This window comes from Echiichthys vipera (assembly GCF_963691815.1).
Source record: "Echiichthys vipera genome assembly, chromosome: 15".
Classification (NCBI taxonomy): Eukaryota; Metazoa; Chordata; class Actinopteri; order Perciformes; family Trachinidae; genus Echiichthys; species Echiichthys vipera.
The window spans coordinates 2,251,133-2,277,089 of record NC_139840.1 but is presented as its reverse complement, the minus strand read 5'-3'; the positions used below and the strand labels follow the sequence as shown (position 1 = coordinate 2,277,089).

General features: G+C 47.7%; 1 protein-coding gene across 1 annotated transcript in view; it reads right to left on the bottom strand.

Moving 5' to 3' along the window:
- The window catches only part of myo10 (myosin X), a 141,863-nt gene that overhangs the window by 27,597 nt on the left and 88,309 nt on the right, over positions 1 to 25,957 (bottom strand). Inside the window, exons 8-23 of the mRNA XM_083928079.1 lie at positions 25,628 to 25,712; positions 25,224 to 25,327; positions 24,976 to 25,105; positions 24,149 to 24,267; positions 23,809 to 23,955; positions 22,887 to 22,987; positions 22,551 to 22,617; positions 22,218 to 22,310; positions 21,351 to 21,419; positions 21,091 to 21,173; positions 19,994 to 20,102; positions 19,546 to 19,626; positions 6,592 to 6,716; positions 6,160 to 6,274; positions 993 to 1,099; positions 174 to 398 (exon numbers count right to left, since the gene is read on the bottom strand). Coding sequence (XP_083784205.1) covers positions 174 to 398; positions 993 to 1,099; positions 6,160 to 6,274; positions 6,592 to 6,716; positions 19,546 to 19,626; positions 19,994 to 20,102; positions 21,091 to 21,173; positions 21,351 to 21,419; positions 22,218 to 22,310; positions 22,551 to 22,617; positions 22,887 to 22,987; positions 23,809 to 23,955; positions 24,149 to 24,267; positions 24,976 to 25,105; positions 25,224 to 25,327; positions 25,628 to 25,712 — 1,760 coding nt within the window. The remainder of the gene's footprint in view (positions 1 to 173; positions 399 to 992; positions 1,100 to 6,159; positions 6,275 to 6,591; positions 6,717 to 19,545; positions 19,627 to 19,993; positions 20,103 to 21,090; positions 21,174 to 21,350; positions 21,420 to 22,217; positions 22,311 to 22,550; positions 22,618 to 22,886; positions 22,988 to 23,808; positions 23,956 to 24,148; positions 24,268 to 24,975; positions 25,106 to 25,223; positions 25,328 to 25,627; positions 25,713 to 25,957) is intronic.

Genomic DNA, 25,957 nt, shown 5'->3' with positions numbered 1-25,957 from the left:
CATCGAGGCGTTCAAATCCCAGAAAACCCATTTAGAATACAGATTGTAAAGCTCAGACAGGAAGTATACATCATCCATCATCAACAACAACAACAACAGTATATTACATGTTTTACAAATTATATCCCAGTAAGTATACATAAATGGATACTGGCATTACTATCCTAGCCCACCTCTCCATCTCCTCCTCCACCCTCCTGCGGCGCTCCTCCTCCTCCTCCCTCCTCTTCCTCTCGTCCAGCAGCTGGCCGTAGGCCCGGCGGGCCAGCTGGCCTCGCACGCGTTTCTGGAAGGTGAGCGCTGCCCAACGGAGGAGCAGGAACTTCCTCCTCCAGTAGAAAGCCCGGTAGTTCTTCTGAATGACCACGATGCACTGCAGCAGCTTCCTGTACTGCTTCCTGTGTGTCGGACAACAGTCGACACAATCAATGAACAGTCGTGACTTTGGCTTTGAATAAATGTTCAAACTGTTTCTAAGGGCGCCCTCCCACTGTGCGTCCGTCCCGTGCCCCGTGCTTTAGGGTCCTTGTCCCCCCCTCCAGGCCCGTTTGTACTCACACTACCTGGGCCTCGGAGAATGCTTCTTGCTGCCTATACGTCATCACGCCGTAACACGTCACACGCACGTTTACAAATCTTTCCATAGCACTCTGAGTTTTTGTGTGTCTTGTCGACTGTTTTGGAAACTTTTCATCGACCAAATCTGCAGTAAACACTCCACCTCCGCATCACACCAACGTGAACCTTTCACCGCCATTGTTTGAAATGTCCGCGCATGGTCCCTCCTTCTTTTTTCTGTGTCCCAACAGGCGCACAGGAAATGACCTCAGAACCGCCGTAGGCCTCGTGCTCGTACACGTGCGCACGCTCGTGCTCGTACATGTGCAAACGTGCTTTACTAAAGCCCACCTCCCTCAAACGGGCCGTGGACGTTAAGCGTGCGACCTAAAGCGTGCGACCGAAGAAGGGTTTTCGATGTTCTTGTTGTGTACCTGGCCCTGTAGCCCATGACGTGCGCCTGGATGATCATGGCTGCTCTCATCACCTCCATCTCCCTCTGCTTCTCCAGGCGATGCTCCAGAGACTCCCGGAGAAAAACCTGAGAGGGGAGGAGAGGATGTGAAGAGAGAGAAGGGGAGGGGAAAAGAGGGCGATGGATAGAAACAGATGCTGTTATTTTATCACTCTTCGTGTAAATTTCAGCATTGCAGATATTCACTTTCCCCCTGAAGTTTTAATCTCATCTCATCTTCAGCCTCTTATCCGGGGTCGGGTCGTGGGCGCAGCAGCTCCAGCAGGGGACCCCAAACTTCCCTTTCCCGGGCCACATTAACCAGCTCTAACTGGGGGATCCTGAGGCGTTCCCAGGCCAGTGTGGAGATCTAATCTCTCCACCTGGTCCTGGGTCTTCCCCGAGGCCTCCTCCCAGCTGGACGTGCCTGGAACACCTCCCTAGGGAGGCGCCCAGGGTTCATCCTTACCAGATGATCCTGAACCACCTCAACTGGCTCCTTTCAACGCAAAGGAGCAGCGGCTCTACTCCGAGCTCCTCACGGATGGATGAACTTCTCACCCTAAAATCCTGAAGTTTAAATGAATGTTCAAAATGTACAAACAAAAGAAAAGTCAAAGTACAACTGTGACGACTCTCGAAATTAGAATTTAGAAAAGGAAAAGATGGACGGATGAATAAAGAGATGGTATCAGTAAAGAGCGATAACATGACTCTTATTGTTCTTTCTCCTGTTGTCATTTTGTTTAAGCTTAAATGAAAGTTTACATGGATGTTCATGAGTTAAGTCGATAAAGCTTAACACAGTACATCCATTACATACGCTGGATTACACACACACACACACACACACACACACACACACACACACACACACATTATGAACAGAATTAAAAAAGAGACAGTTCCTCTTATTTTCTATAACATGGCAATTTAAGTGACACTCCCTTTCCAGGAGAACACCCGCGGTGAACAAAGCATCCGACATGAATCAAACCCGAGACCCTCCTCTCCTTTTGTTCCCGCTGCTAAAGACGGCAGATTACTGCAGCCAGTGATTTCAGCTACATCTCTCTGTGAAAAGAGCTCCTCACAGGCACTTAGTGCAGCTGCCCGCTACAGGAGCCGAGCTGTCGTCCATTGATAGAGGAACTGGGCCCACCGAGGGACACCGGGGGTTAATCCGATTAGGGAGGGAGGAAAATGAGATATGGGACGTTGTATCAGGCGAGAGACGGTGGGGAAATGTCACGGTGCTGCCAGGGGTGCAGGAGTACAGATTGTCTTTCTCCTGTTGAATGATGCTCCTGTGTGTGTGTGTGTGTGGGTGTGTGTGTGTGTGTGTGTGTGTCCGTGCGTGTGTGTTGTTGGCAGAGTGACAGAGTGTTGAATCCTCGGCGGAGAAGCACTAATGAGATTTTCAGGAGGAAATGTAAACTCGTCCGGGTGATTTGGATGTCAGCGACGAGCGGGTTAATTAACAGGGAAACAAGCAGTACATGCCCCAGCATGTGTACACACACACACACAAACACACACACACACACACACACACAAATACACAATAAACACCCCTGAATTCCAATGTTGGGTCAGGATGCAGAAGACGGATTTAAGCTCTGAAAGCAGCCGTTGCAGCTGTTAATTCCTCTGTTTAGAGCTAAAGAAAGGAAAGAACTACATCAGTGGTGATGGAGGCGTTCAGAGCAAAACAAACAGCGCTGCTACGTAAACGAAGCTCACGACAGGCCGTGGTATATTGGGATTATATCACAGCTACGCAGAAGCTGGTTCCAAGTATGGCAATATTAAAGTGATGGACAGCTTCCACTTTAATCATTCATAAAGCACTGTCCTTACATGGAAATATGCCCTACGGAGCGTGTTATCCTGACTTAACTTAGCTTGTTGCTGCACTGTTAGCTTAACCTATTGTAGCCTCCTGATTTAGCCTCAGCACCACTGTCAACCCAACCTCATAACCTGTGTTATCAATCAATCAATCGGGTCTATTTGTCACATGTGATCATATAAGGTACGATGGCATGTTGGTGCTGTCCGCGGTGCTGAACTGGAAGGCAACCGAGACGCTATGGGCGCACTCGCACTGTCCATTCGTACCGTCATTGTCTCCCTCCCTCTTCCCCCGCCCGGTTCGATTGCTTCTTGCTTATACGTCATCACCCCTCAGAGATTTAGTTTAGTCCGACTGTTTTCCAACGTTTCATCCGTCCAGATCTGCAGTAATCACTCCACCTCTGCGTCAGACCACCGGAACCGCTCGGCGACAGCTTTTTAAATGTCTGTCGCGGGGAACACACGCATATCCTGTAAATAGACATCAGGACCGCCATCAATGCTCGCGCCCGTGCCCGTACATGTGCATCCGTGCTTTACTAAAGTCCACCTCTCTAAACTGGGCCATGGACGGCAAGCGTGCCATTCCTGGGCGCGGTACAGTTGAACTCCCACTGATCAAATGAACCAGACTTTAGCTGTGAAGCGTGCTAGGGCACGGTACGAATAGTAAGTGTGAGTGTGCGCCCTGGTGGGTTAGACGCGTTGAAGACATTAAGAAATATGTTTAATTTAAAGGGAAACTTGGACCAAAGTGTTTGTTTACTTGTGTCCAAGCTCATGTTGTTGAGTAAATACACTAACACACATATAAACCTTGTGAGGACCAGGTCTTTGTGAGTCCCCACAATGTGTGATCAGATTTATGTCCCCACAACGTACACAAACACACACACAGACACACACACACACACACACACACACACACACGCACACACAAACACACGCTATTAAACAACTTCCATGCATCCTCAGAAAGTGTACTAGTGAACACATTTGCATCCCAATGAATTGAAGAACTAATCCTTTTTAATCATTAATATGCTAATTAGCGCAACAAAAGCCACGCTAAGCCTCGCCTCGCCTTTGATTCTTGCTGCTGCTGCCGGGGGCCTTAAGGGAGCGCCGCTCACCGTGACAGGTCAGGCCCGTGGAGAGAAGCGGACAGAGCCACATCAGTTCCAGGAAATTAAGTTTCAGGTTGTAAAAACAACTGTTAGACAATAGTCGGGACATGTGCCAGCTGAAAGGAGCGAGAGGCCGGCTCCGTGTAAATCTCAGAGCGAGAGGCAGCGGGACAAAGTGGCCCGGGCCCTCTGAGGGACATAGAATTGATTTAACGGTTTGCAGGCAGTCACGGCAGCAGGAGCGGCTTTGGTTCACGGCTGACACTCTCTACTGAAGGGCTTTCAGGTGGTGTGACACACATCCTGCTACTCGCGCTGGGAGAAGAAGAAGAAGAAGAGTCTGCACATAAAAATGCAAACCAATGTGTGCTCCTGTCAAAAGGACACAGTGAGTATCCAGGGGCGTTAAAAGAATACGATGAAACTGGTGAATGGATGCATCTCTCTCTCTCTCTCTCTCTCTCTCTCAAACACACACACATTGACAAAATGACCATTTATCCGTCCATCCACACACACACACACACACATCCTCCACTGCTGTCACCTCTCGCAGCATCACACAGTCATGCTGTGATTAGAGATCCGTGTCCCCCATCTGTCATTTCCCCACGGCAAACACACACACACACACACACGCACACACACACACACACGCCCACACAGTAGGTATATTCTTTCTGATCCGGTGTGGTGGAGGCACAGAGCCGTGCACAGAGGGGATGAAGTCTGGATCCAATAACTGTTGGATTCCACGCTTCAGGTGCTTTCAACTTCAATTATTCATGATCTCACACACTCACACACACACACACACACACACACACACACACACACACACACACACACACACACACACACACACACACACACACACACACACACACACACACACACACACACACACACACACACACACACACACACACACACACCAACCCAGGTACCTGAGCTCTTGAATGGTTTCATAGAGCTGGATTTGTAAGACGCATGAGGCTGAATTAAGCCCTACAGGGGAGCGGCGGCGTGCAGCCAACGTGGATCGGTGAAGTCTGCATCCCATCACATTCATGTGAGCAGGGGAAAGAAAAAGGATGAGCCGGTGTGAGCCAGCGGCAGAATGAACGGCAGCACAGGAAAACGCCAATTACACCGTAGAGGACTGAGCAGAAGGGACAGATCTCAGTGCTGAGTGACAGTGGTACAGTGATAGCTTCTCCCTTAAAGGGCCAGCTCGGATTTACTTATCCCCAGTCAGGGTGTTACCTACAGTAGATGGCGGTCGGTACGCGCCCAGGTTGGAGACGCAGCTTGAATGTACGCCATTTAGAATAATTTCACCCTTACGTGCCGTCAGACAGGCCTGTTAAAGCCCTATAATGCTAGTTTTCATTGTCATAGTTGTAATTTTCAGGGCAACATTTTCGGTTTACATGCTTCGATCTTAAAACAACACGTTCGCTTTAACAGGTTAACTTCCAAAATAAACACAAAACAGCAGAAAAGCGGTCGAACTCACAGCTCACAGTTTGAGCCCGTGCATAGCAGCACGACCAACAGGGAAGTCAGGATTCTTCTACGGAGACAAATTCGCTGACGGAGGCGGACACCCCAGCGTTCAGGGCTCACGACTTAATGCAGGACTTCATTATTTGACCCCTTGGTTTTATTTAACATGACTATAAAACATCAGAACTACATTTATAGATCAGAAAAGACGGAGGAGCATAATAGGTCCTCTTTGAGTTTACTTTGGGGAGCTGAAGCCGCTCGCAGAACACACGAGATGTAAATCTAGCCCTGCCTCCATCGGTTCATTTGTTTGTTAGTTCCTAAACCCTTTAAAATGCCAAAGTGACACAATAACAGTAAAATGGAAAGAACATTTCTAGTAGTTTTTTATAAAACGCTACTCTTTGTTCAGGTCAAACTACAGCGTTTCAGAGTCCAGCTCCATGTGAGAGTCGTTCATCCACAGGAGCCTCCAAGACCTGATTCCACTGAACCGAAATTGGCCCCAGCCTGACTTTAAACCCCTGAAGAACTCGTGATAAACGCTCATTTATGTGGTCAAATGCAGTAAAAACCTCAAAAACAGCGCACAGAAGACGACAAAACAGTTTCACATGAGTGTGTCAATGAGAACGAGCGCCTGTCCCTCACCTTGGTCTTTCCCATCTGCCACTCTGAGCTGCTGCTGTCATAGAGGTGCAGCAGCTGGACGCAGCTCCCCCTGGGGTCGTCCGCCACCGTCACGCCGCGCATCAACACCTTATACCTGGAGAGAAGGGGGAAAGGTAGAGCAAAAGGGTTAGAGTCCAGTGCAACAATGGAGTTTGCATCTTGTTCTTATATAACTAATAAAAGAGAATTAAGTATTTCTAGGCTTAGCTTCCTCCAGGTCTCGTCTTATTTACATTTTAATAATTCAATTCAGGATGTGATGAGACTATTTGGAGAATCAAACGAACATTTGCAGGTTATTCCCGTGTCTGAAGTTTCAACAGAGCAGTGCAGATTTCCTCTGTCACGAGGAATATCTATGTTTATGTGCGAATGATGCACGACTGAGATGATCTCGGCGTGGAGACGAACCTGGAGCAGAAGTCTTGGAAAGCTCTCCGGACGGGGAAGCCGGTGCGTCGTATCTTCACCGTCTCCAACATGCCGGAGTATCTGAGCTGGTTCAGAACCAACGTCTGGTCAAACTGATCAGGCATCTACAGACACACAGGGATGGAGAAGCAGTCCGTTTAGCTGCAGACGCTAAAGCACAGAAATCCCCCCTCGACTCCAACAGAAGGAGCTTCCACTCAGTAATCACACTTCCACACCACAGGACGCGTTCATTAATGCTCCTCTGTGATTCAGTCCAGCCGATGCAGTGGGCTGCAATCAGGACACTTGTATAACAGTATTGATTCATGCACAGTGTGATCCGATCGTCCGGCAGTGTCATGTCTTTCACAGCTGGGGGGATTGATTTTGGATTCATTCCTGTTTGAGAGCAGCTTCAGAGCGATGAAAGTGTTGTTATATCGGCTACTTTACTGTGACGGAGGGGTGAAGTATCAGCAATCCTATAATGACGTTTGCACTCTGGGAAGAAAAGGGAATAACAGAAACATCGGGCGACTGGAGGGCTCTGCACCTTGGTGCGGAGGCTCCTGTCTGCCCGGGTTGGGGTGGTCTCTGTGGTGGTGGTCTCTGTGACGGTGGTCTCTGTGGCGGTGGTCTCTGCGACCTTGGACCGGGATCTCTCCCGGTGTGGTTGGTCCCCCAAAGGGAGTTTCCTCTAGCCTCCTCTGTACCTCAGGTCTCGCTGTCCGGCCATGTCTCTGTAGTGACAGCTAGTGTTTGTGTATGTGTGAGTGTGTGTGTCTGTGTGGCTGTATGTGTGTGTGAATGTGTGTATGAACGTATACATATGTGTGTTATTGGTCCTTGTTTTGAAACCAAAACTATGAACCGTTAAATATCGTGGAGTTCTTATTTCTCATTTATTTACTAGATTCTTTTCTCTCATTGTCTCTGGACAAAACGCTCTGCTGTCAAAAGCAGTTTGTTACAAACAAGAGTGATCTTGTTCATATGTTCAAGCCGATCCCAGCTGACATCGGGCGTGAGGCGGGGTCCACCCTGGACAGGACGCCAGTCTATCACAGGACACATAGAGACGAACAGAGACAGACAACCATTCACACCTACGGGTGATTTAGAGTCATCAATGAACCGAACACCTGCACGTCTTTGGACTGTGGGAGGAAACCGGAGAACCCGGAGAAAACCCACGCAGACACGGGGACAACATGCAAACTCCACACAGAAGGGCCCCAGCCGGGATTCGAACCAGGAACTCTCTCGCTGTGAGGTGACAGTGCTCACCACCACACTGATATTCAAATGCTTTTTGGTGTAAGCCAGTAGAGGTTTCTGCTGCACCCACATATGCTCTTTTCACTTTGTTTTATATATTTTAATATTCAAAATAAAACTAAACTGAACCAAAAGAGGCTAAACAGCTGCGTAAAGTCCTCCTGCATTACATGTTTTATTCTTTTTCTGCAGAATTCCTCTGAGGGTTGAATCAGTCAAACTTTGTCATATGACGTCTGCAGCTGAGCACCACGTCACGTCCATCCCTTTAAATGCACGTTCGGACGTCCACAGTCCGGCACGCAGCATTCCACTCATTCACAACTTTGAACCCAGAGAAGGACGTGCGTACGACAGCAGCAGCCAGCGACGAATCCGAACCCTCCAACAAAATCACACTTGGCATTGAGGAGCCATTATGACGTACAGAAGTGCATTATGTGAGAGCCGTTCTCCCGGGGACCCCTCTCACCCTGTGACCTCGGTGGGCGTAGGGGGGGGGGCTCAGAATAAGAGGGAGGCTTTCATACGGGCTCGTAATGCTCTCTTTATTCGGCGCCCTTCTCCCCTGATCGCCCGTTGATGACGGCCCATTTGAGCGGCTGAGATGAAGGGAGGCCGATTCACCGAGCACATCTCGACTGGGTGATTGAATGGCGCCCTTTAACTGCCACCGGCCGCAGTGAGGGCCTCATTAGCATAAATGGCATTTGCATACGGACGGGCCGCAGCGTTTACAAAGCCGAGCGGTGTCAGGAAGCTGCCCTCTGCCTCCCGCCTTTCTTTACCCCCTGTTTGCTATCTATCGTTTCCTCTCGTTTCACTCATATCTGCCTATTCTGCCTCTCACCACCACCACCAACTTTCAGTCTCTGGGACACAATCTGGAGTCAAGGTCCATGCTGCGTCTCACTTCATCTGTGGCACTTTCAGGTCCATTTTGTCCTTTCTATCCATTATTTCCAATGATGAATACACTAAAGATGCTCGGTGGGAGAAGGAGCAGCTCAAACTGACATGAATGCAGCCTTTGGCCCAAAGACGTAAGAGTCGAGGTTTGAATACTTGACAGGAAGTTTGAGAAAATCCCATCTGGTCCAGATGGTGTCACGGTCATCTGCGACATCTGTCTACCGTCTTTTCTATCTTTGCAGCTCAGAAACTTACTGTGCTCAAAAAAGCATTTGGACACCCCAGTTACGTGAAGGTTGAATGAGCAGAGCAGCGCCATCTAGTGTCTCACGATAGTAGTCTCAACAACAAAAAATAAGTCCAGCAGTGGGGTTGCCAGGTTGGTCAGACCCGGCCCAGCAGCCTCCAGGAGAGCAGAGTCTGTTTGAGCCAGTTTGAACCCGTCCCCTCCAGAAAACCACAGCATCAAAACAAGGATTAGAGGAGTTTGACTGACAGTTAGCGTTAGCCGTTAGCGTTAGCCGTTAGCTTTAGCCGTTCCAGCTAAGTGCAGATGAAAGTGATGTAAGCATCCAGGAGCAGCGTAGCCATGTGAGCGTGCGTTTGAATGGCGTTCCTCTCCTTTCTCTCAGTCCATGGAGTGAATGCTCGGCCTATAGTGACTCAGGTTGTTGCCCGTCTCCGCTCACTCAGCTGCTGGGACAAAGAACGCCCCCTTCACTGAGGCTCCCAAGCAGCTGCAGGATTGGCTAACTCCATTTCACCCAGTGCCAGCCTACAGTAGCTGCACCCAACAACAGACAACACCATAAAGTTTAAAAGCAATTTGGGGCACAATTTGAGTGATAAAGAGTTAAATCCGCCATCTTTAAAGCAACGACTACGGCATCGAACGCCACCATCTGGAACAGATTGGGAAATACACGTGCGTGGAACATCAGACCAAGAGGACCTCAATAAAGGTATAATCGAGGCTTTACTCAGTTTCAGAGCGGGATTAATGATCATTTTTGTACATTTGGGGCAAATTCTAAGTCGTTCTGATATAAATTACGGCTTGAATCTAACAATCTATCATCTCAGGACATAACAGTGATGTAAATCAGCATCCAGAGGCGGACAGATCATCTCAGGCCCGACAACAATAGCCTGAGGGGTAAACACAGCCCGACTTCCCCGCTAAAAGACGCGGAGCTCAAGGCATTCAGCGGAACAAAAGGGGGGCGTGGTAGTCCGCTCCCAAGGGGGTTGGGAACCGGCGGGGGAAGACACACAAGACAACCGAACTCAGGATGAGCCGTCAATCATTCAGCAGCAGTGGGAAGGCGCAAAGAGCCGGAGCGCGGTAATTAAGTCTAATCGTGTTTCAATCGGGACGTGATTTCCAGCAAATATTCACATTTTCTTAATGTTTCCATGGATGAGTTGACCACGCACACGAGACGCCTCCATTGAGAGTTAAGACATGGAGTTCTTGGATGAAGTTAGGATGATTATTTGTGTCAATGCTGAAACATCATCTAGGACAGGGGTCTGCAACCTTTATCAAAAGAGCCATGTTTTGTGTGTAGGGACTCTTCTCATGCTGCTGCAGAGGTTTGCTGTTATTTTCAGCAGCATTAGTGGTTAGAAAAGACCTTTGAATGCCTCCACCATCTTTTTTCAAGATATTCTGACTTTTTTCATCACAATCGTCCGACTTTTCAACACTTTAAACACCTTAAAACACTTTAAACACTCCTAAAACATGTTAAAACACTATTAAAACACTCATCTAGTGGCCCCTGTACCAGCTCCTCTCATAGTAAAGTCCATTACAGTGGATTACCAAAGTCAATCCCAAAGGAAGGAGCCCGTTGCTGCTTTGTTTTGTGTGTAGGGACTCTTCTCATGCTGCTGCAGAGGTTTGCTGTTATTTTCAGCAGCATTAGTGGTTAAAAAAGACCTTTGAATGCCTTCACCGTGCTGCCCCGAGCTAACCACTGTTAGCCACGTCCGGCTGTTAGCGACTCCCTCAGATTTCCTGGACTTTAAACATCTTATGCCTTATTTCTCTAGGTCGTCCTCAGACGAGCCGTCCATCGTTGTCTCCATTCAACCCCGGTTCTCCGCACATCTCTCCAGTTCGCTGGTACTCTGGGCTCCTGCATCCCCCTTGAGTACGTCCACGTGTGTTAGTGTGGGACGTCCTCTTAACCGGCGCCCGCGTGTCCGTTCCCACAGCACCAGCTTGCTGGCCGACAGTTCTGGGTGTCTTTGGCCGCGCCCTGCAAGTCTCATTCTCCTTACAGCGATCTGTTCACTCACCCTTGGTGTTCCCTCATACAGGATCATGTTGGTTACATGTGCATTCTCACTGCACGCAACATCCCGGTGCAGCACCCATCCAGGGACGTCTCTAGGGTCGGTTTAAGGGTCCAGCGTTCACCGCCATAGAGGAGAACGGACTCTACTGTCGAGTAGAAGAAGCTGAGTTTGATTTGGCTTATTTGATGAATGCCTGAGAAAGATCATGGGATGACTTTGCGCTTTAATTACACTTTAACAGAGAAAAGCAGAAAAGTCTCCCACCCTTAAAGCTGGAATCAGAGAATTGTTCTACCTTTAAAGCTGAAAGCGTCGGCAGACCGTCGCTCTCTGTTAGCATCGACATTCTTGCTTTAACCAGGACTCAGAACATCTGAGAGCATCACAGACCCCAAAGAAACTCTGTGTTTCTTTGTCAGGAGACTTGTTTGCTTCCAGGCGTCCTGACCTGAATGTGGGATTACCCGCTCACCGCTCCGTGGGGGCTCCGGGCTGAGTTTTGGGGGAATCCCCGAAACAATGTTTTCCGCTCATAGAGGGACAGAAATCCAAGCTAAATCCCTGACCCTGCTGGAGTTAAGCCTGACCCAGTTTGGAGCAGCATCCTTGTGGGTTTGAATATCTCAGAAAACACCAACAACACAAAGTAACCTGCAGAGAGTAAAACCACCTCTGAGCGAAAGCTATAAAAAGGAAAGACGGACAGATGCTGTGGACATTTACGTCTCCATTAGCTGCAGAGAATGACCTTCAGCTTCTCTGTGCACGCTCCTGTGATGAATAACACAGGACTAATGCTGTGAGCGGCGCTGTGCAGGTACGTCTTCTTACACACACACACACACACACACACACACACACACACACACACACACACGCGTCTGAACCCAAAGAGTTAAAGTCATTCACTGACAGCAGCTCAGAGTGACACGCTCGACAAAGAGCAGCTACGGTGCGGAGATCTTTCCTGACCGGGTCGTTTGGATGTCTAAACCCAACGACACCGACACCTGTTTCCTCTACTGTCGGATCTACTGTTGTTCATGGTGACATGGAAGAAGAAGAAGAAGAAGAAGAAGAAGAAGAAGAAGAAGAAGACGAAGAAGAAGAAGAAGAAGAAGAAGAAGAAGAAGAATTCCTTTATTAGTCCCACAACGGGGAAATTAAATTTTTTCACTCTATTATTATTCATGTTCACACACACACACACACACACACACACACACACACACACACACACACACACACACACACACACACACACACACACACACACACACACACACACACACACACACACACACACACACACACACACACACACACACACACACACACACACACACACACACACACACACACACACAGGTCCACAGACAGGGGCAGCAGTAATTCAGTCCATAGGTGACTTGGCTGGGAACTGGAGGGCCGCTGGTTCGAGTCCCTGTGTGGAGCGTGGACTGGTGGCTGGAGAGGTGCCAGTTCATCTCCTGGGCACTGCCGAGGTGCTGTTGAGCAACCCATCGGCACCCCGACTGCTCGGGGAGCCGGTCACTGGCAGCTCCCTCGCTCTGACATCTCTCCATTAATTGCATGTACATAGGTCCTGTGTGTGTGTGTGTGTGTGTGTGTGTTTCCCCATTGCGGGACGAATAAAGGAATTCTTCTTCTTCTTCACATGCAATTAATGGAGAGGTGTCAGAGCGAGGGGGCTGCCAGTGACCGGCGCCCCGAGCAGTTGGGGGTTTGGTGCCTTGCTCAACAGCACCCCGGCAGTGCACCTGAGCTACTGCCGCCCCTTAAACATCATATTTCATAACACCCACCTGTTGATTAGAATACGTTAAACTCATTTTGCTTGGATGTGAACGAGATTCTCAGAGAACTACTTCTTCACACTAAAGAAGCCGCGACCGAGCGCGCGTTTAAAATTAAAAACCCTAAAATCTCGGCACCGTGCGGCACATCTGGGCTCGGAGAACACTTCCATTAAGAGAGGCAGATTAATTTCATTTGTTTCAGACGTACTGAAGTATCAACGGCAGCTGGACCTCATCATCTTCGACCAAAAGTGAAGATTTTCTTCATCAAAGAAACAACTTTCTCCTCATAATCATGTCGTCCTCGCACGCGTCCAGCCTCCGTCACGTCCAGCCTCCGTCTCAGTCACCGTGCAGCGACGGAGACCCACAGACTCCATCTCGAGCTTTAAATTCAATATGGATCGCACTGGTTCTGAAAGCCTTCAAGTTCAATTAAGAAGACGACGAGCAGGAAACACCGGAGGGACGCGCTGTTTGGTGACGTTACACTCACACAGCAGTCACTGCACTGATGGGACTCATTCTAGCAGATGCATTTATTAAGAAAGAGACTGTAGATTTGTGTTTTGGTAGAAAAATGACTCGTGTTACGGTCAGAACTGTTCAGCTCAGCGAGACTGATAAGCCTGACCAGCTCTCCCACCTCAGTACCACACAAGCCCAATGCAAAGTGCAGACCGGAGCTGTCCATATACTGATTTAGACGGCTCTTAACTGCTGTTTAAGCTGTGTTTTACGGACTGATTAGCTGTAATTTGGATGCAAAATCAAAGCATATTGAGCAGGAGAGTGTGTGAACACCCTCAGACATTCAATTCAGGACATCTCTGCTTCACACTTTCTCCAGTGTGAGAAGAAACTGGACTTTAACGTGCACAAGACAAGAGATCAAAGTGCCTGAAAGGAGCAGAAACTGGCTTTATGCATCTGTCATGCAGCTGAACACAAACCTGCAGCATCTCAGCACTAAAACCCTCCGCTGGACACTTACATTTCCATGCAACAGGCGCGCACTTGAACACAACACTCCCCAATAATAATAAAAAACAACCCCAACAACACACGCATCAGGTCTCACCGTGCACCATCGCTGCGAGCTCCGCGTCCTTCAGGGTTTGTCCGATCGCAGGCAAACGACATACAAACTTCCCTGAAGCTGCCGTCCGTCTCTGCTCCACACACACACTGACTGACTGACTGACTGACTGGCTCAGACACACACACATGCACACACACACACCCACGCACACACACACACACACTGCCACCACAGAGTCAAACAAAGGCTTTCAAAACCCAGAGCTCCACTCCCCTTTCTGTGCGGAGAGAGAGGGGAGGGCTGCGGTCGCCATGGCAACGCGTCTCCTGCTGAGGCTAATTTGTGAGGGCCACTTGTAGGGCCTGACAGTGTGTGTGTGTGTGTGTGTGTGTGTGTGTGTGTGAGAGAGAGAGAGAGAAAAGGCTGTTTACATTCAAACGCGGCGGTGACGCTTGTGTGTCCACTCGCTGCTCGGATGAACGTGCGTGATGCATGAATCTCATCCTGAGGTATTTCCCTAAATCAAAGATGGCCGCTGCGTTCTCTGTGTGTGTTCAGGCTGAGCTCGTCCTCACAGACCGGGGGTCACAGCCAGGTCACGACGACACGTCTCCTTAGTAACACAATATTCACTGGTTCACCTTTTACACACTGACTGGAGCAGAAAGAGCCGATTATTCCATCTATGTCCATTTTTTCCTCAAAATTTTATGACCTTTTTGTCACAATATTTCGTTATTTTCATCATAATATTCTGACTTTCTTCTCAAAATATTTCAGCTTTTTTGTTGAAATATAACAGTTTTTTTGTCATAATTTTTAGACTTTTTTTCCTCAAACTTTTATGACTTTTTTGTCAAAATATCACAATATTTTTGTTTCAATCTTCCAACTTTTTTGTCAAACTATTACCATTTTTTGTCACAATTACTCGTTTTTTTTCTTATAATATCTCGGCTTTTTTGTCAAAATATAACAGGTTATTTAGTCACAATCCTCCGACTTTTTTCCTCAAAATTTTATGACTTTTTTTGTCAAAATATTGGAACATTTTTGTCACAATCTTTCGATTTCATTTCTTATAATATTCTGACTTTCTCTCAAAATACTTTTGCTTTTTTCTTGACATATTACAGTTTTTTTGTCATACTTTTTAGCCTTTTTTCCTCTAAATTTTATGTCTTTTTTACCAAATATAACCATTTTTTGTCACAAACTTTCAACTTTTTCTCATAATAATTTGTCTTTTTTCTTGAAATATTTCAATGTTTTTGTCACAATTTTTAAGCTTTTTTCCTGAAAACTATACGACTTTTTGGTTTTCTGATTTTATTTTACATCTCATCATCATCGTCTGTGTGTGTGTGTGTGTGTGTGTGCGGGTGTGTGTGTGCGTGTGTGTGTGTGTGTGTGTGTGCGTGTGTTAATCAAAGTCAAGAAGAGCTAAAACTGAAGGTTTCTGAGGCAGATCAGTTTGATCTTTGACCTTATTCTGGTGACTGTGGTGCGCTCTCCCATCTGCCTCTTCATCATCATCATCATCATCATCCTCATCCTTCTCATCCTCCTCCTCCTCATCCTTCTCACCCTCTTCCTCCTCCTCCTCCTTAACCTCTTCATCCTCCTCATCCTCCTCTTCATCCTCATCGTCCTCCTCCTCCTTTTCCTCTTCTTCCTCCTCCTCCTCCTCTTCCTCCTCCTCTTCCTCCTCCTCCTCATCATCTTCCCCCTCCTCATCCTCATCATCCTCATCATCATCATCATCATCATCATCCTCCTCCTCTTCCTCCTCCTCCTCCTCCCCCTCCTCCTCCTCCTCAACCTCTTCATCCTCCTCCTCAACCTCTTCATCCTCCTCCTCCTCCTCCTCTTCCTCTTCCTCCTCCTCATCATCCTCTTCTTCCTCCTCCTCCTCTTCCTCCTCCTCTTCCTCCTCCTAATCCTTCTCCTCCTCCTCCTCCTCCTCTTCTTCCTCCTCCTCCTCCTCCTCATCATCTTCCCCCTCCTCATCCTCATCATCCTCATCATCATCATCATCATCATCATCATCCTCCTCCTCTTCCTCCTCCTCCTCCTCCCCCTCCTCCTCCTCCTCAACCTCTTCATCCTCCTCCTCCCCCTCCTCCTCCTCAACCTCTTCATCCTCCTCCTCCTCCTCCTCTTCCTCTTCCTCCTCCTCATCATCCTCTTCTTCCTCCTCCTCCTCTTCCTCCTCCTCTTCCTCCTCCTAATCCTTCTCCTCCTCCTCCTCCTCCTCCTCTTCTTCCTCCTCCTCCTCATCCTCATCATCTTCCTCCCCCTCCTCCTCATCATCCTCTTCATCCTCACCATCATCATCCTCCTCCTCTTCCTCCTCATCCTCCTCTTCTTCCTCCTCCTCCTCATCCTCATCATCCTCATCATCCTCATCATCCTCATCATCATCATCATCCTCCTCCTCTTCCTCCTCCTCCTCAACCTCTTCATCCTCCTCCTCCTCCTCCTCCTCCTCAACCTCTTCATCCTCCTCCCCCTCCTCCTCCTCCTCCTCCTCAACCTCTTCATCCTCCTCCTCCTCCTCCTCCTCCTCCTCCTCCTCATCATCATCCTCTTCTTCCTCCTCCTCCTCCTCTTCCTCCTCCTCTTCCTCCTCCTAATCCTTCTCCTCCTCCTCCTCCTCTTCTTCCTCCTCCTCCTCATCCTCATCATCTTCCTCCTCCTCCTCCTCATCATCCTCCTTATCCTCCCCCCCTCCTCATCCTCATCCTCATCATCATCATCCTCCTCCTCCTCCTCCTCCTCCTCTTCCTCCTCCTCCCCCTCCTCCTCCTCCTCAACCTCTTCATCCTCCTCCTCCCCCTCCTCCTCCTCCTCCTCCTCCTCTTCCTCTTCCTCCCCCTCTTCCTCCTCCTCCTCCTCCTCCTCTTCCTCCTCCTCCTCCTCCTCCTCTTCCTCCTCCTCCTCCCCTCTGACACCTGCTCAGAGTCAAACAGGCAGATGACAGGGGCGCCCCTCGGGGGGTTTTTAGGGGGCCACGTGCCGTGTCGCCCTGCCTCTTATTTCCCCTGGGGGGCGACCCTACGCCCCCACCCCGCCCAAACCTCCTTCACTCACTACATTAAGCCCAATTCAAAAGTCATCATGCGGTCTTGTTTAACATTGGATCAGAAGAGGAGTCCAGACGGCCGCGTTCCACCTCAGCTGTGCAGCTGCTCCCCCAGAGCCCCACGGGTGCGTCTCATCTGTTCATACATCCGTCTACAAGAGCTTAGGACGACTGACCGACTCCAAACCTGCATCTTTACATCTTTGGAAGGATCATTTGAGATCCTCTCTTTCTCCTACGGCAGCCCAGAGGGATCATCCACCAGACCTGATATCTACATGGATCATAAGGGCGCCCTCCCACTGTACCTCCGCACCGTGCCCCGTGCTTTAGGGTCCTTGTCCCCCCCTCCAGGCCCGTTTGTACTCACACTACCTGGGCCTCGGAGAATGCTTCTTGCTGCCTATACGTCATCACGCCGTAACACGTCACACGCATTGATGACGTCATGGCGATGCGTGGCTTTGTTTCCAGATCTTTCCGTAGACCTCGGAGTTTTTGTGCGTCTTGTCGACTGTTTTTGAATCTTTTCATCGACCAAATCTGCAGTAAACACTCCACCTCCGCATCACACCAACGTGAACCTTTCACCGCCATTGTTTGAAATGTCCGCGCATGGTCCCTCCTTCTTTTTTCTACGTCCCAACAGGCGCACAGGAAATGACCTCAGAACCGCCGTAGGCCTCGTGCTCGTACACGTGCGCGCGCTCGTGCTCGTACATGTGCAAACGTGCTTTACTAAAGCCCACCTCTCCCAAACGGCCGTGGACGGCAAGCGTGCTGCTCCTAGACGTGGTACGGTTGCACTCACACTGGTCAAACGCTCTAGGCTTGACCGGTAAAACCTGTTGTGGCGCGGTGCAGAAGGACAGTGTGAGTGCGCCCTCAGTTTCCACCAGACGGCGGATCAGCAGGGAGAAATCCACACGTGGGAACTGTCAATAAAGCCTGACACGAGCGGTCGATGCGAGGGTTTCCATGCCGACCTCGTTAGCAGTGATGCTGCTAACGAGCGGACGCAGCAGCCGGACAGATATCGATGAGTCACTGATGGAAGACGAGTCCTGACATGAGCTCGTCAATACTCACATCACAGAGCGCAGACGGACACGTGACGGCACACAGGACGGGTGTTTAAGGCCGTCGCTATAGAGCAGACATAAGACGAGACACACTTTAGAGGTTTTGGTGTTGGTTTGTGTCTCTTGGTGGTTGTTTTTTGTCTCTTTGTTGTAATTTCTGTCTCTTTGTGGTCGTTTTGTGTCTCTTTGTGGTTGTTGTGTGTCTCTCTGTGGTCATTTTTTGTCTCTTTGTGGTCGTTTTGTGTCTCTCTGTGGTCATTTTGTGTCTCTTTGTGGTCGTTTTGTGTCTCTCTGTGGTCATTTTGTGTCTCTCCGTGGTCATTTTTTGTCTCTTTGTGGTCGTTTTGTGTCTCTCTGTGGTCATTTTGTGTCTCTTTGTGGTTGTTTTGTGTCTCTTTGTGGTCATTTTGTGTCTCTCTGTGGTCATTTTGCATCTCTTTCTGGTCATTTGGTGTGTCTTTGTAGTTGTTTTGTGTCTCTTTGTGGTTGTTTTGTCTCTTTTTGATGTAATTTTGTGTCTCTTTGTTGTTATTTTGTCTCTTTTTGATGTAATTTTGTGTCTCTTTGTTGTTATTTTGTCTCTTTTTGATGTAATTTTGTGTCTCTTTGTGGTCGTTTTGTGTCACTTTGTGGTCATTTTGTGTCTCCTTGTGGTCATTTTGCATCTCTTTCTGGTCATTTGGTGTCTCTTTGTGGTTGTTTTGTGTCTCTTTGTGGTTGTTTTGTGTCTCTTTGTGGTTGTTTTGTGTGTATTTGTGGTTGTTTTGCGTCTCTTTGTAGTGTTGTGTGTCTAAGTCTCTTGTGGTGGCTCCTGACACTGTGTGCCGGGTACGCCCGCTCAGTGATCCATCCATGTGCAGAGCAAAGACACGGAGCCGGTCGGTGCTGAGGTGAAGGAGACACACACCCACTGAGCGTGAAACCTTCTCTGAGGGCTCGTTTCACTGCTCTTTAGTAAAACCTCAAACACAACAGTGACGCTGACTAAGCGAGTCCTCCGTGGAGCTCCACATCGCTCAATAACAGAAACCAGACCCGATCAGGAGTGAACAAACCACGCCACAGACGCTGAATCTCACACTCTGTCATGGATGTCGTTGTGTGTGTACATGATACCCACATTCTCCAATACAGCAGCCTGTTGCTAGGCAACCGGGGGTCAAAGGGCACCGAAAGGGCCAGACACTTCTCATTCCTGTCTGCGGCCGGTTGGTGGGGGAGGGCTGTGTTATTATTAAAATGACAGATGATTCACGCACGCACGCACACACACGCACACACACGCACACACACGCACACACACGCACACACACGCGCACACACACACACACACACACACACACACACACACACACACACACACACACACACACACACACACACACACACACACACACACACACACACACACACACACACACTCACCTTGTGTGTATTTGGTTTGATGCATCGGATGAAGTAAGGGTTGGAAGTGCTGAGCGAGGCCATGAGGGAGTGCAACGAATCCTGCAACAGAACAAACATCAACGGTTACTTATAGTTCTACCATCATCATTATTATTAATATTATTATTGTTATTATTATTATGCTACAATTTTATAAAATGTTTTAAAAACATTTTTGAGGAATGACGTATAGGCAGCAAGAAGCATTCTCCGAGGCCCAGGTAGTGTGAGTACAAACGGGCCTGGAGGGGGGGACAAGGACCCTAAAGCACGGGGCACGGGACGGAGGCACAGTGGGAGGGCGCTCTTAAGTGCCTAAACTGAGACGTTCCTCTGGGTCAGATCGGAGCCGTGGTCGTATTTCAGTCGTCGCTGAAAGTGTTCAACAACGTCAGTGTGTGAAGAAGACACGTTTTTACTGCCTCACCTTAAACTGGGAGCTGACTGTCGGCCGTCGGTGCTTGGAGCTGCTCTTCAGAGTGTCCTGTTTGTTTCGGCTCAGCACGTGTTCGAACAGGTCGTAGACGAAGTCCAGCCTGACAAACACACACAGCACAGTTAGAATAGAGATAGAATATGAATCATTAGTATCATAAACACACATGGGAGTAGAACAGGAGCACGGGAGCTTCAGAACACAACTGCAGATTAAAGCAGCGGCCATTTTAACGTCAGCGCACCGATCCTCCTGTTAGTCACACTACGGATGAACTTCATTCTTAGATCTGTATACGTTTATATAGTTTATATAGTATATAGTTTATAGTATATAGTTTATATAGTATAAAGTATATATAGTATATAGTATAGATAGTATAGTATAGTGTATATATGTTTGCTTTTTTATGCACATGTAACTGTCAAAAAAGGTGCAGACTGGAAACTTTGGAGAGATTTTCCCAGGCGAGGCTGCAGAGCTGTCTTTCTGTGGTTATTTTGTGTCTTTTTGTGTCTTTTTGTGTCTCTTTGTGGTTATTTTGTGTCTTTTTGTGTCTTTTTGTGTCTCTTTGTGGTTATTTTGTGTCTTTTTGTAGTTGTTTTGTGTCTCTTTGTAGTTGTTTTGTGTCTCTTTGTAGTTGTTTTGTGTCTCTTTGTAGTTGTTTTGTATCTCTCTGTGGTTGTTTTGTGTCTCTATGTGGTTGTTTTGTGTCTTTTTGCTGTTGTTTTGTGTCTCTTTGTGGTCATTTTGTGTCTTTTTGTTGTAGTTTTGTGTCTCTTTGTTGTCATTTTGTGTCTCTTTCTGGTTCTTTTGTGTCTTGCCATGGTCATTTTGTGTCTTTTTGTTATAATTTTGTGTCTTTTTGTTGTCATTTTGTGTCTTTTTGTTGTCATTTTGTGTCTTTTTGTGGTCATTTTGTGTGTTTTTGTGGTCATTTTGTGTGTTTTTGTTGTTATTTCGTGTCTTTTTGTGGTCATTTTGTGTCTTTTGTTGTCTTTTTGTGTCTGACTGAGAACATGTGGAGACGCACACCAACGTGCCACTGAGCAAGGCAGGAGCGAGACTGTGGATTGAAAAGGATGTACCTGCTCTCCCTCAGCAGGTTGAGGATGTCGTCTCTGAACGTGTCTCGGTTCTTCTCCAGCATCCCCCTGACGTCGTACAGCACCTGGAGGGGCCACAGGGGGGGCGTCAGAGCGTTTCACAGGAACACAGAGCGCCACTTTCTCTTTAACCCTTTAATGTTTTAGCTTTTGTTTGTGTGAAAACAGGTAAAAATGAACTACGTCATTTTACACAAACTAGGTCAAAATGCAGAGATGCAGCGCAGATGTTAGCACGTTACCTCTCCTGCGTAGTGCCGCACTCCAAAGTTGTGCACGGCGACGCGTGGTTTCACATAGAACGAGTTTTTCTGCAGCAAAAGGAAGGAAACAGTTTATTCAATGAACCATTTACAGGTGTTCACATTTACTCAGAGTAAAGTCTTGTTAGTCGCAGTCACATCAGTGTTTAAATCAAGTTAAAGCCGTTTGCTCCAGAGCCCAGAACTGAACCGGTTAACCGTTAGCATTAGCATTCAAATGCTCCTGCAGCTGGAACTTTTACTCTAATGGTGAAATATGAGAGTCCACTGATGCAGGATGGTGATGGTTCGATGATCCTCTGGTTTGAAAACAGTGAAAGGGAGAAACAGACGCTGACACCGATGTTGGGAATTCTTCTGATACTTCCGAAAATGCTGTTAGCGTGAAATCTCCGCACCGATCCGCACCGCGTAATTTAGCCCAGACTGTCATTGATTGACTGTCAAACTAGATAATAAAAGATAGTTATATATATATATCATTCTGTGTATTTATTCATGTTTTAAAACACACAAAACAAAGCACCAATGGGCTCCTTCCACTGTAAAGGACTTTACTATGAGAGGAGCTGGTACAGGGGCCAGTAGGTAAGTCTTTAAGGGCTCACTCCCACTGTGCCTCCGTACTGTGCCCAAGCACGTTTCACGGCTAAAGTCTGGTTCCTTTGACCAGTGTGAGTGCAACCGTACCGCGTCTAGGAGCGGCACGCTTGCCGTCCACGGCCCGTTTGGGAGAGGTGGGCTTTTGTAAAGCGTCGGAGCAAACTTGCGTCGGACAGAAGCTGCTGATGAGGCGCTCTCGAGTTGAATGAACGGTAATGAAAAGGACGTGAGACGGAGACGTACCGAGTGCTGGCTGTGGAGCTTCTCCAGTAAGGTGCCGTCCGTGGCTTTGGGGAAGTGACTCTCCTCGTTCATCAGTGCCAGGAGGCCCAGTTTCTATGGAAACGGGGAGACATCGACCTCATCATCACGTCTGATTACATCATCACCCCACCTGAGTTATGACTCCTCTTACCTGCAATGAGACTTTCTAGAAACATTTCTTTTTAAAGTTTTATCTCTTTATTACCAACAGCATCATCATCTATACGTCTAACCCTAACCCTACGTCCTGCTGCGCGGGACTTCTCAAGCTGAGCAACACTTGCGGATCCCCCCCCCCCTCCCACCCCGTACCTTCTCGATCAGATCCAGACACTCTCCGTTATCCATCCAGTTGATGTCGACCCACACCAGGCCCTCCCTGCAGGAAACAAAGACAACAACAGCGCTCAGAGTCGGAGTAAAGCGCAGGACTCTTAGGGCGCACTCACACTGTCCTTCCATACCGCGCCCCAGGACGTGTAGTTCCTAACTGTAGAAAGCTAAAAGCTAACAGCTAACAGCATACATGTTCAATGAGACTCATTAGTCCAAACTAATAGGGTGCGTTTGATAAAGCATCAGCATCAGTAACATCAGGACGAACCAAACACGAGGCTCCATCGCAGGTAAACAACCACCTCCACCTACTTGTTGTATTCAAGTTGCTCCAGGGAGAAAATGTGCTTGTTGAAATATTCCTGAAGCTTCTCGTTTGCATAGTTGATGTTGAACTGCTCGAAGCGGTTCACCTGCAGGGAACAAACGGAGGCTGGCGTTAGAAAACACACACAAAACAAAGCACCAATGGGCTCCTTCCACTGTAATGGACTTTACTATGAGAGGAGCTGGTACAGGGGCCAGTAGGTAAGTCTTTAAAACACTCTTTAATAAACTCTGGCTTCACTAACTACGCTGTTGCTGCTTTGTTGTGTGTGTAGGGACTCTTCTCATGCTGCTGCAGAGGTTTGCTGTTATTTTCAGCAGCATTAGTGGTTAAAAAAGACCTTTGAATGCCTTCACCATCTTTTTTCAAGATATTCTGACATTTTTCATCACAATCGTCCGACTTTTAAACACTTTAAACACCTTAAAACACTATTTAAACACTACTAAAACACGTTAAAACACTATGAAATCACTTTAAAACACTGTTAAAACACTCTATCTCAATCTACTGGCCCCTGTACCAGCTCCTCTCATAGTAAAGTCCATTACAGTGGATTACCAAAGTCAATCCCAAAGGAAGGAGCCCATTGGTGCTTTGTTGTGTGTGTAGGGACTCTTCTCATGCTGCTGCAGAGGTTTGCTGTTATTTTCAGCAGCATTAGTGGTTAAAAAAGACCTTTGAATGCCTTCACCGTGCTGCCCCGAGCTAACCACTGTTAGCCACTCTCCCAGATTTCTCCGTTAACAGTTGTTAGATTAAAAAAAACTGTCTTGATGGATTATTTGATGCATGTAAATGGCCAAAAACACTATGACTTTGTGCCAGAATTACAGTTTAACAGACAGTGAAAACAACCGTTAGCTGCAGCTCTAGTTAGCGAGTGTTAAAAGCGTTCGAACACACCTCGAAGTTCTCAAATCCAAAGATGTCCAGGATGCTGATGGACTTGAAGTCTTCTCTTCCTCTGATGCGGTTGTTGAGTTTGCGGATGATCCAGTTGAAACACTGAGAGTAAAGTGCCATGGCCATGGAGTCTCTGGAGTCCACCGCCTGCAGAGGAGCAGCGACACCATCAGTCTCAACAAACTACAACACACTATGGAGGGGGGGACAAGGACCCTAAAGCACGGGGCACGGGACGGAGGCACAGTGGGAGGGCGCCCGGAGTTGAGAAAACATCTGAGCCCAGAGGATCGTTCACTGGTAAACACATTAACAGGTGTGCTGACTGGAGTTCACTCACCTGTTCCACAGTGAGCGGCGTGGAGATCTCCTCGCCCCTGAGGATCATGGACCGGTGCGTCAGGACCTCAGCCATCTGATCTGGGTTCAGCCCCAGGAGGTCAGAAGTCCGGCTGAGAGCTGCTGATGTGAGGAACGCACAAACATCCCGATCAGACACTTCACAGAGTTTACGATCGAACGTTTTCATTTTTAAACTTAAGTAAAAGATTAAAAAGAAATGACTGAAAAAAAGACACAAAACGACGCATAAGAGACAAAAAGATGCAAAATTACCAAAGATAGATGCAAAACAATCACAAAAAGATGCAAAATGAGTAAAAATAGATGCAAAACCACCACAAAAAGATGCAAAATGAGTAAAAATAGATGCAAAACCACCACAAAAAGATGCAAAATGACTAAAAATAGATGCAAAACCAGCACAAAAAGATGCAAAATGACTAAAAATAGATGCAAAACCACCACAAAAAGATGCAAAATGACTAAAAATAGATGCAAAACCACCACAAAAAGATGAAAAATGACTATAAATAGATGCAAAACCACCACAAAAAGATGCAAAATGACTAAAAATAGATGCAAAACCACCACAAAAAGATGCAAAATGACTAAAAATAGATGCAAAACCAGCACAAAAAGATGCAAAATGACTAAAAATAGATACAAAACCACCACAAAAAGATGCAAAATGACTAAAAATAGATGCAAAACCACCACAAAAAGATGCAAAATGACTAAAAATAGAGAAACAAAGACAGAAGTAGAAAGGGTGGAGGTGGAGGTGGAGGTGCAGGACGGTGTGGAGGGGAGGAGAAACCCTCTGACCTGATCTGGAGGACACCTGAGCTCCTCCGGCCGTCATGAACTCGATGTTCCCTGCGTGGAGGATCCCGGCCAGCAGGCGCAGGATCTCCCCGATGTTCTCCTCTGTGAACTGCATCGTTCGCATTGCATTCTGGGAACCACAGACACACACATATGAATGTCCGTGTAAACGTTTGGTGACAGGGTCAGCTGTGTGTGTGTGTGTGTGTGTGTGTGTGTGTGTGTGTGTGTGTGTGTGTGTTTCGTACCAGAACGTCATGAAAAGTGCCACTGTCGTTGATCGTCTTGTCGGCGAGGCAGCTGGACTGTCTCAGGTAATGGTAGCTGTCGGCCTGGTGCAGCCCGAACGCCTCTGCACACACACACACGCACACGCACACGCACACGCACACGCACACGCACACGCACACACACACACACACACACACACACACACACACACACACACACACACAGTGAGTCAATTGCCACATAATGAATAATAAGTGTTATTACTTTGAACCATGTCACAGATTTAAACAGTGAGAATAAACTAAAAAATGCAGATGAACACAAACTTTATTAATATGCTTTTATATTATATTATATTTATTAATATTAATATATATATTAAATCTTTAAGTCGTGTGAAGTGCAGTTGAGTGGGACCTGCCTCTCTGCTGGTTGTCGGTTCCTGCTAACAGGGCGTAAAATATGTGGTAGTTTCTCTCCCCTGGGTTCTGACGGACCACTCGGTTCTGTAGGGAAGAAGAAGAAATGCTATTTAACGCACACACACACACACACACACACACTCACACACACACAAACACACAAACGTGGTGTGTGTAACTCATTTAAATAGCTTAGACTACAGTGATGGCCAAATGTGAAAGGGCTGCTAAATGTAACTCAGCTACAAGACCTCTGGCTGCACACACACACACACACACACACACACACACACACACACACACACACACACACACACACACACACACAC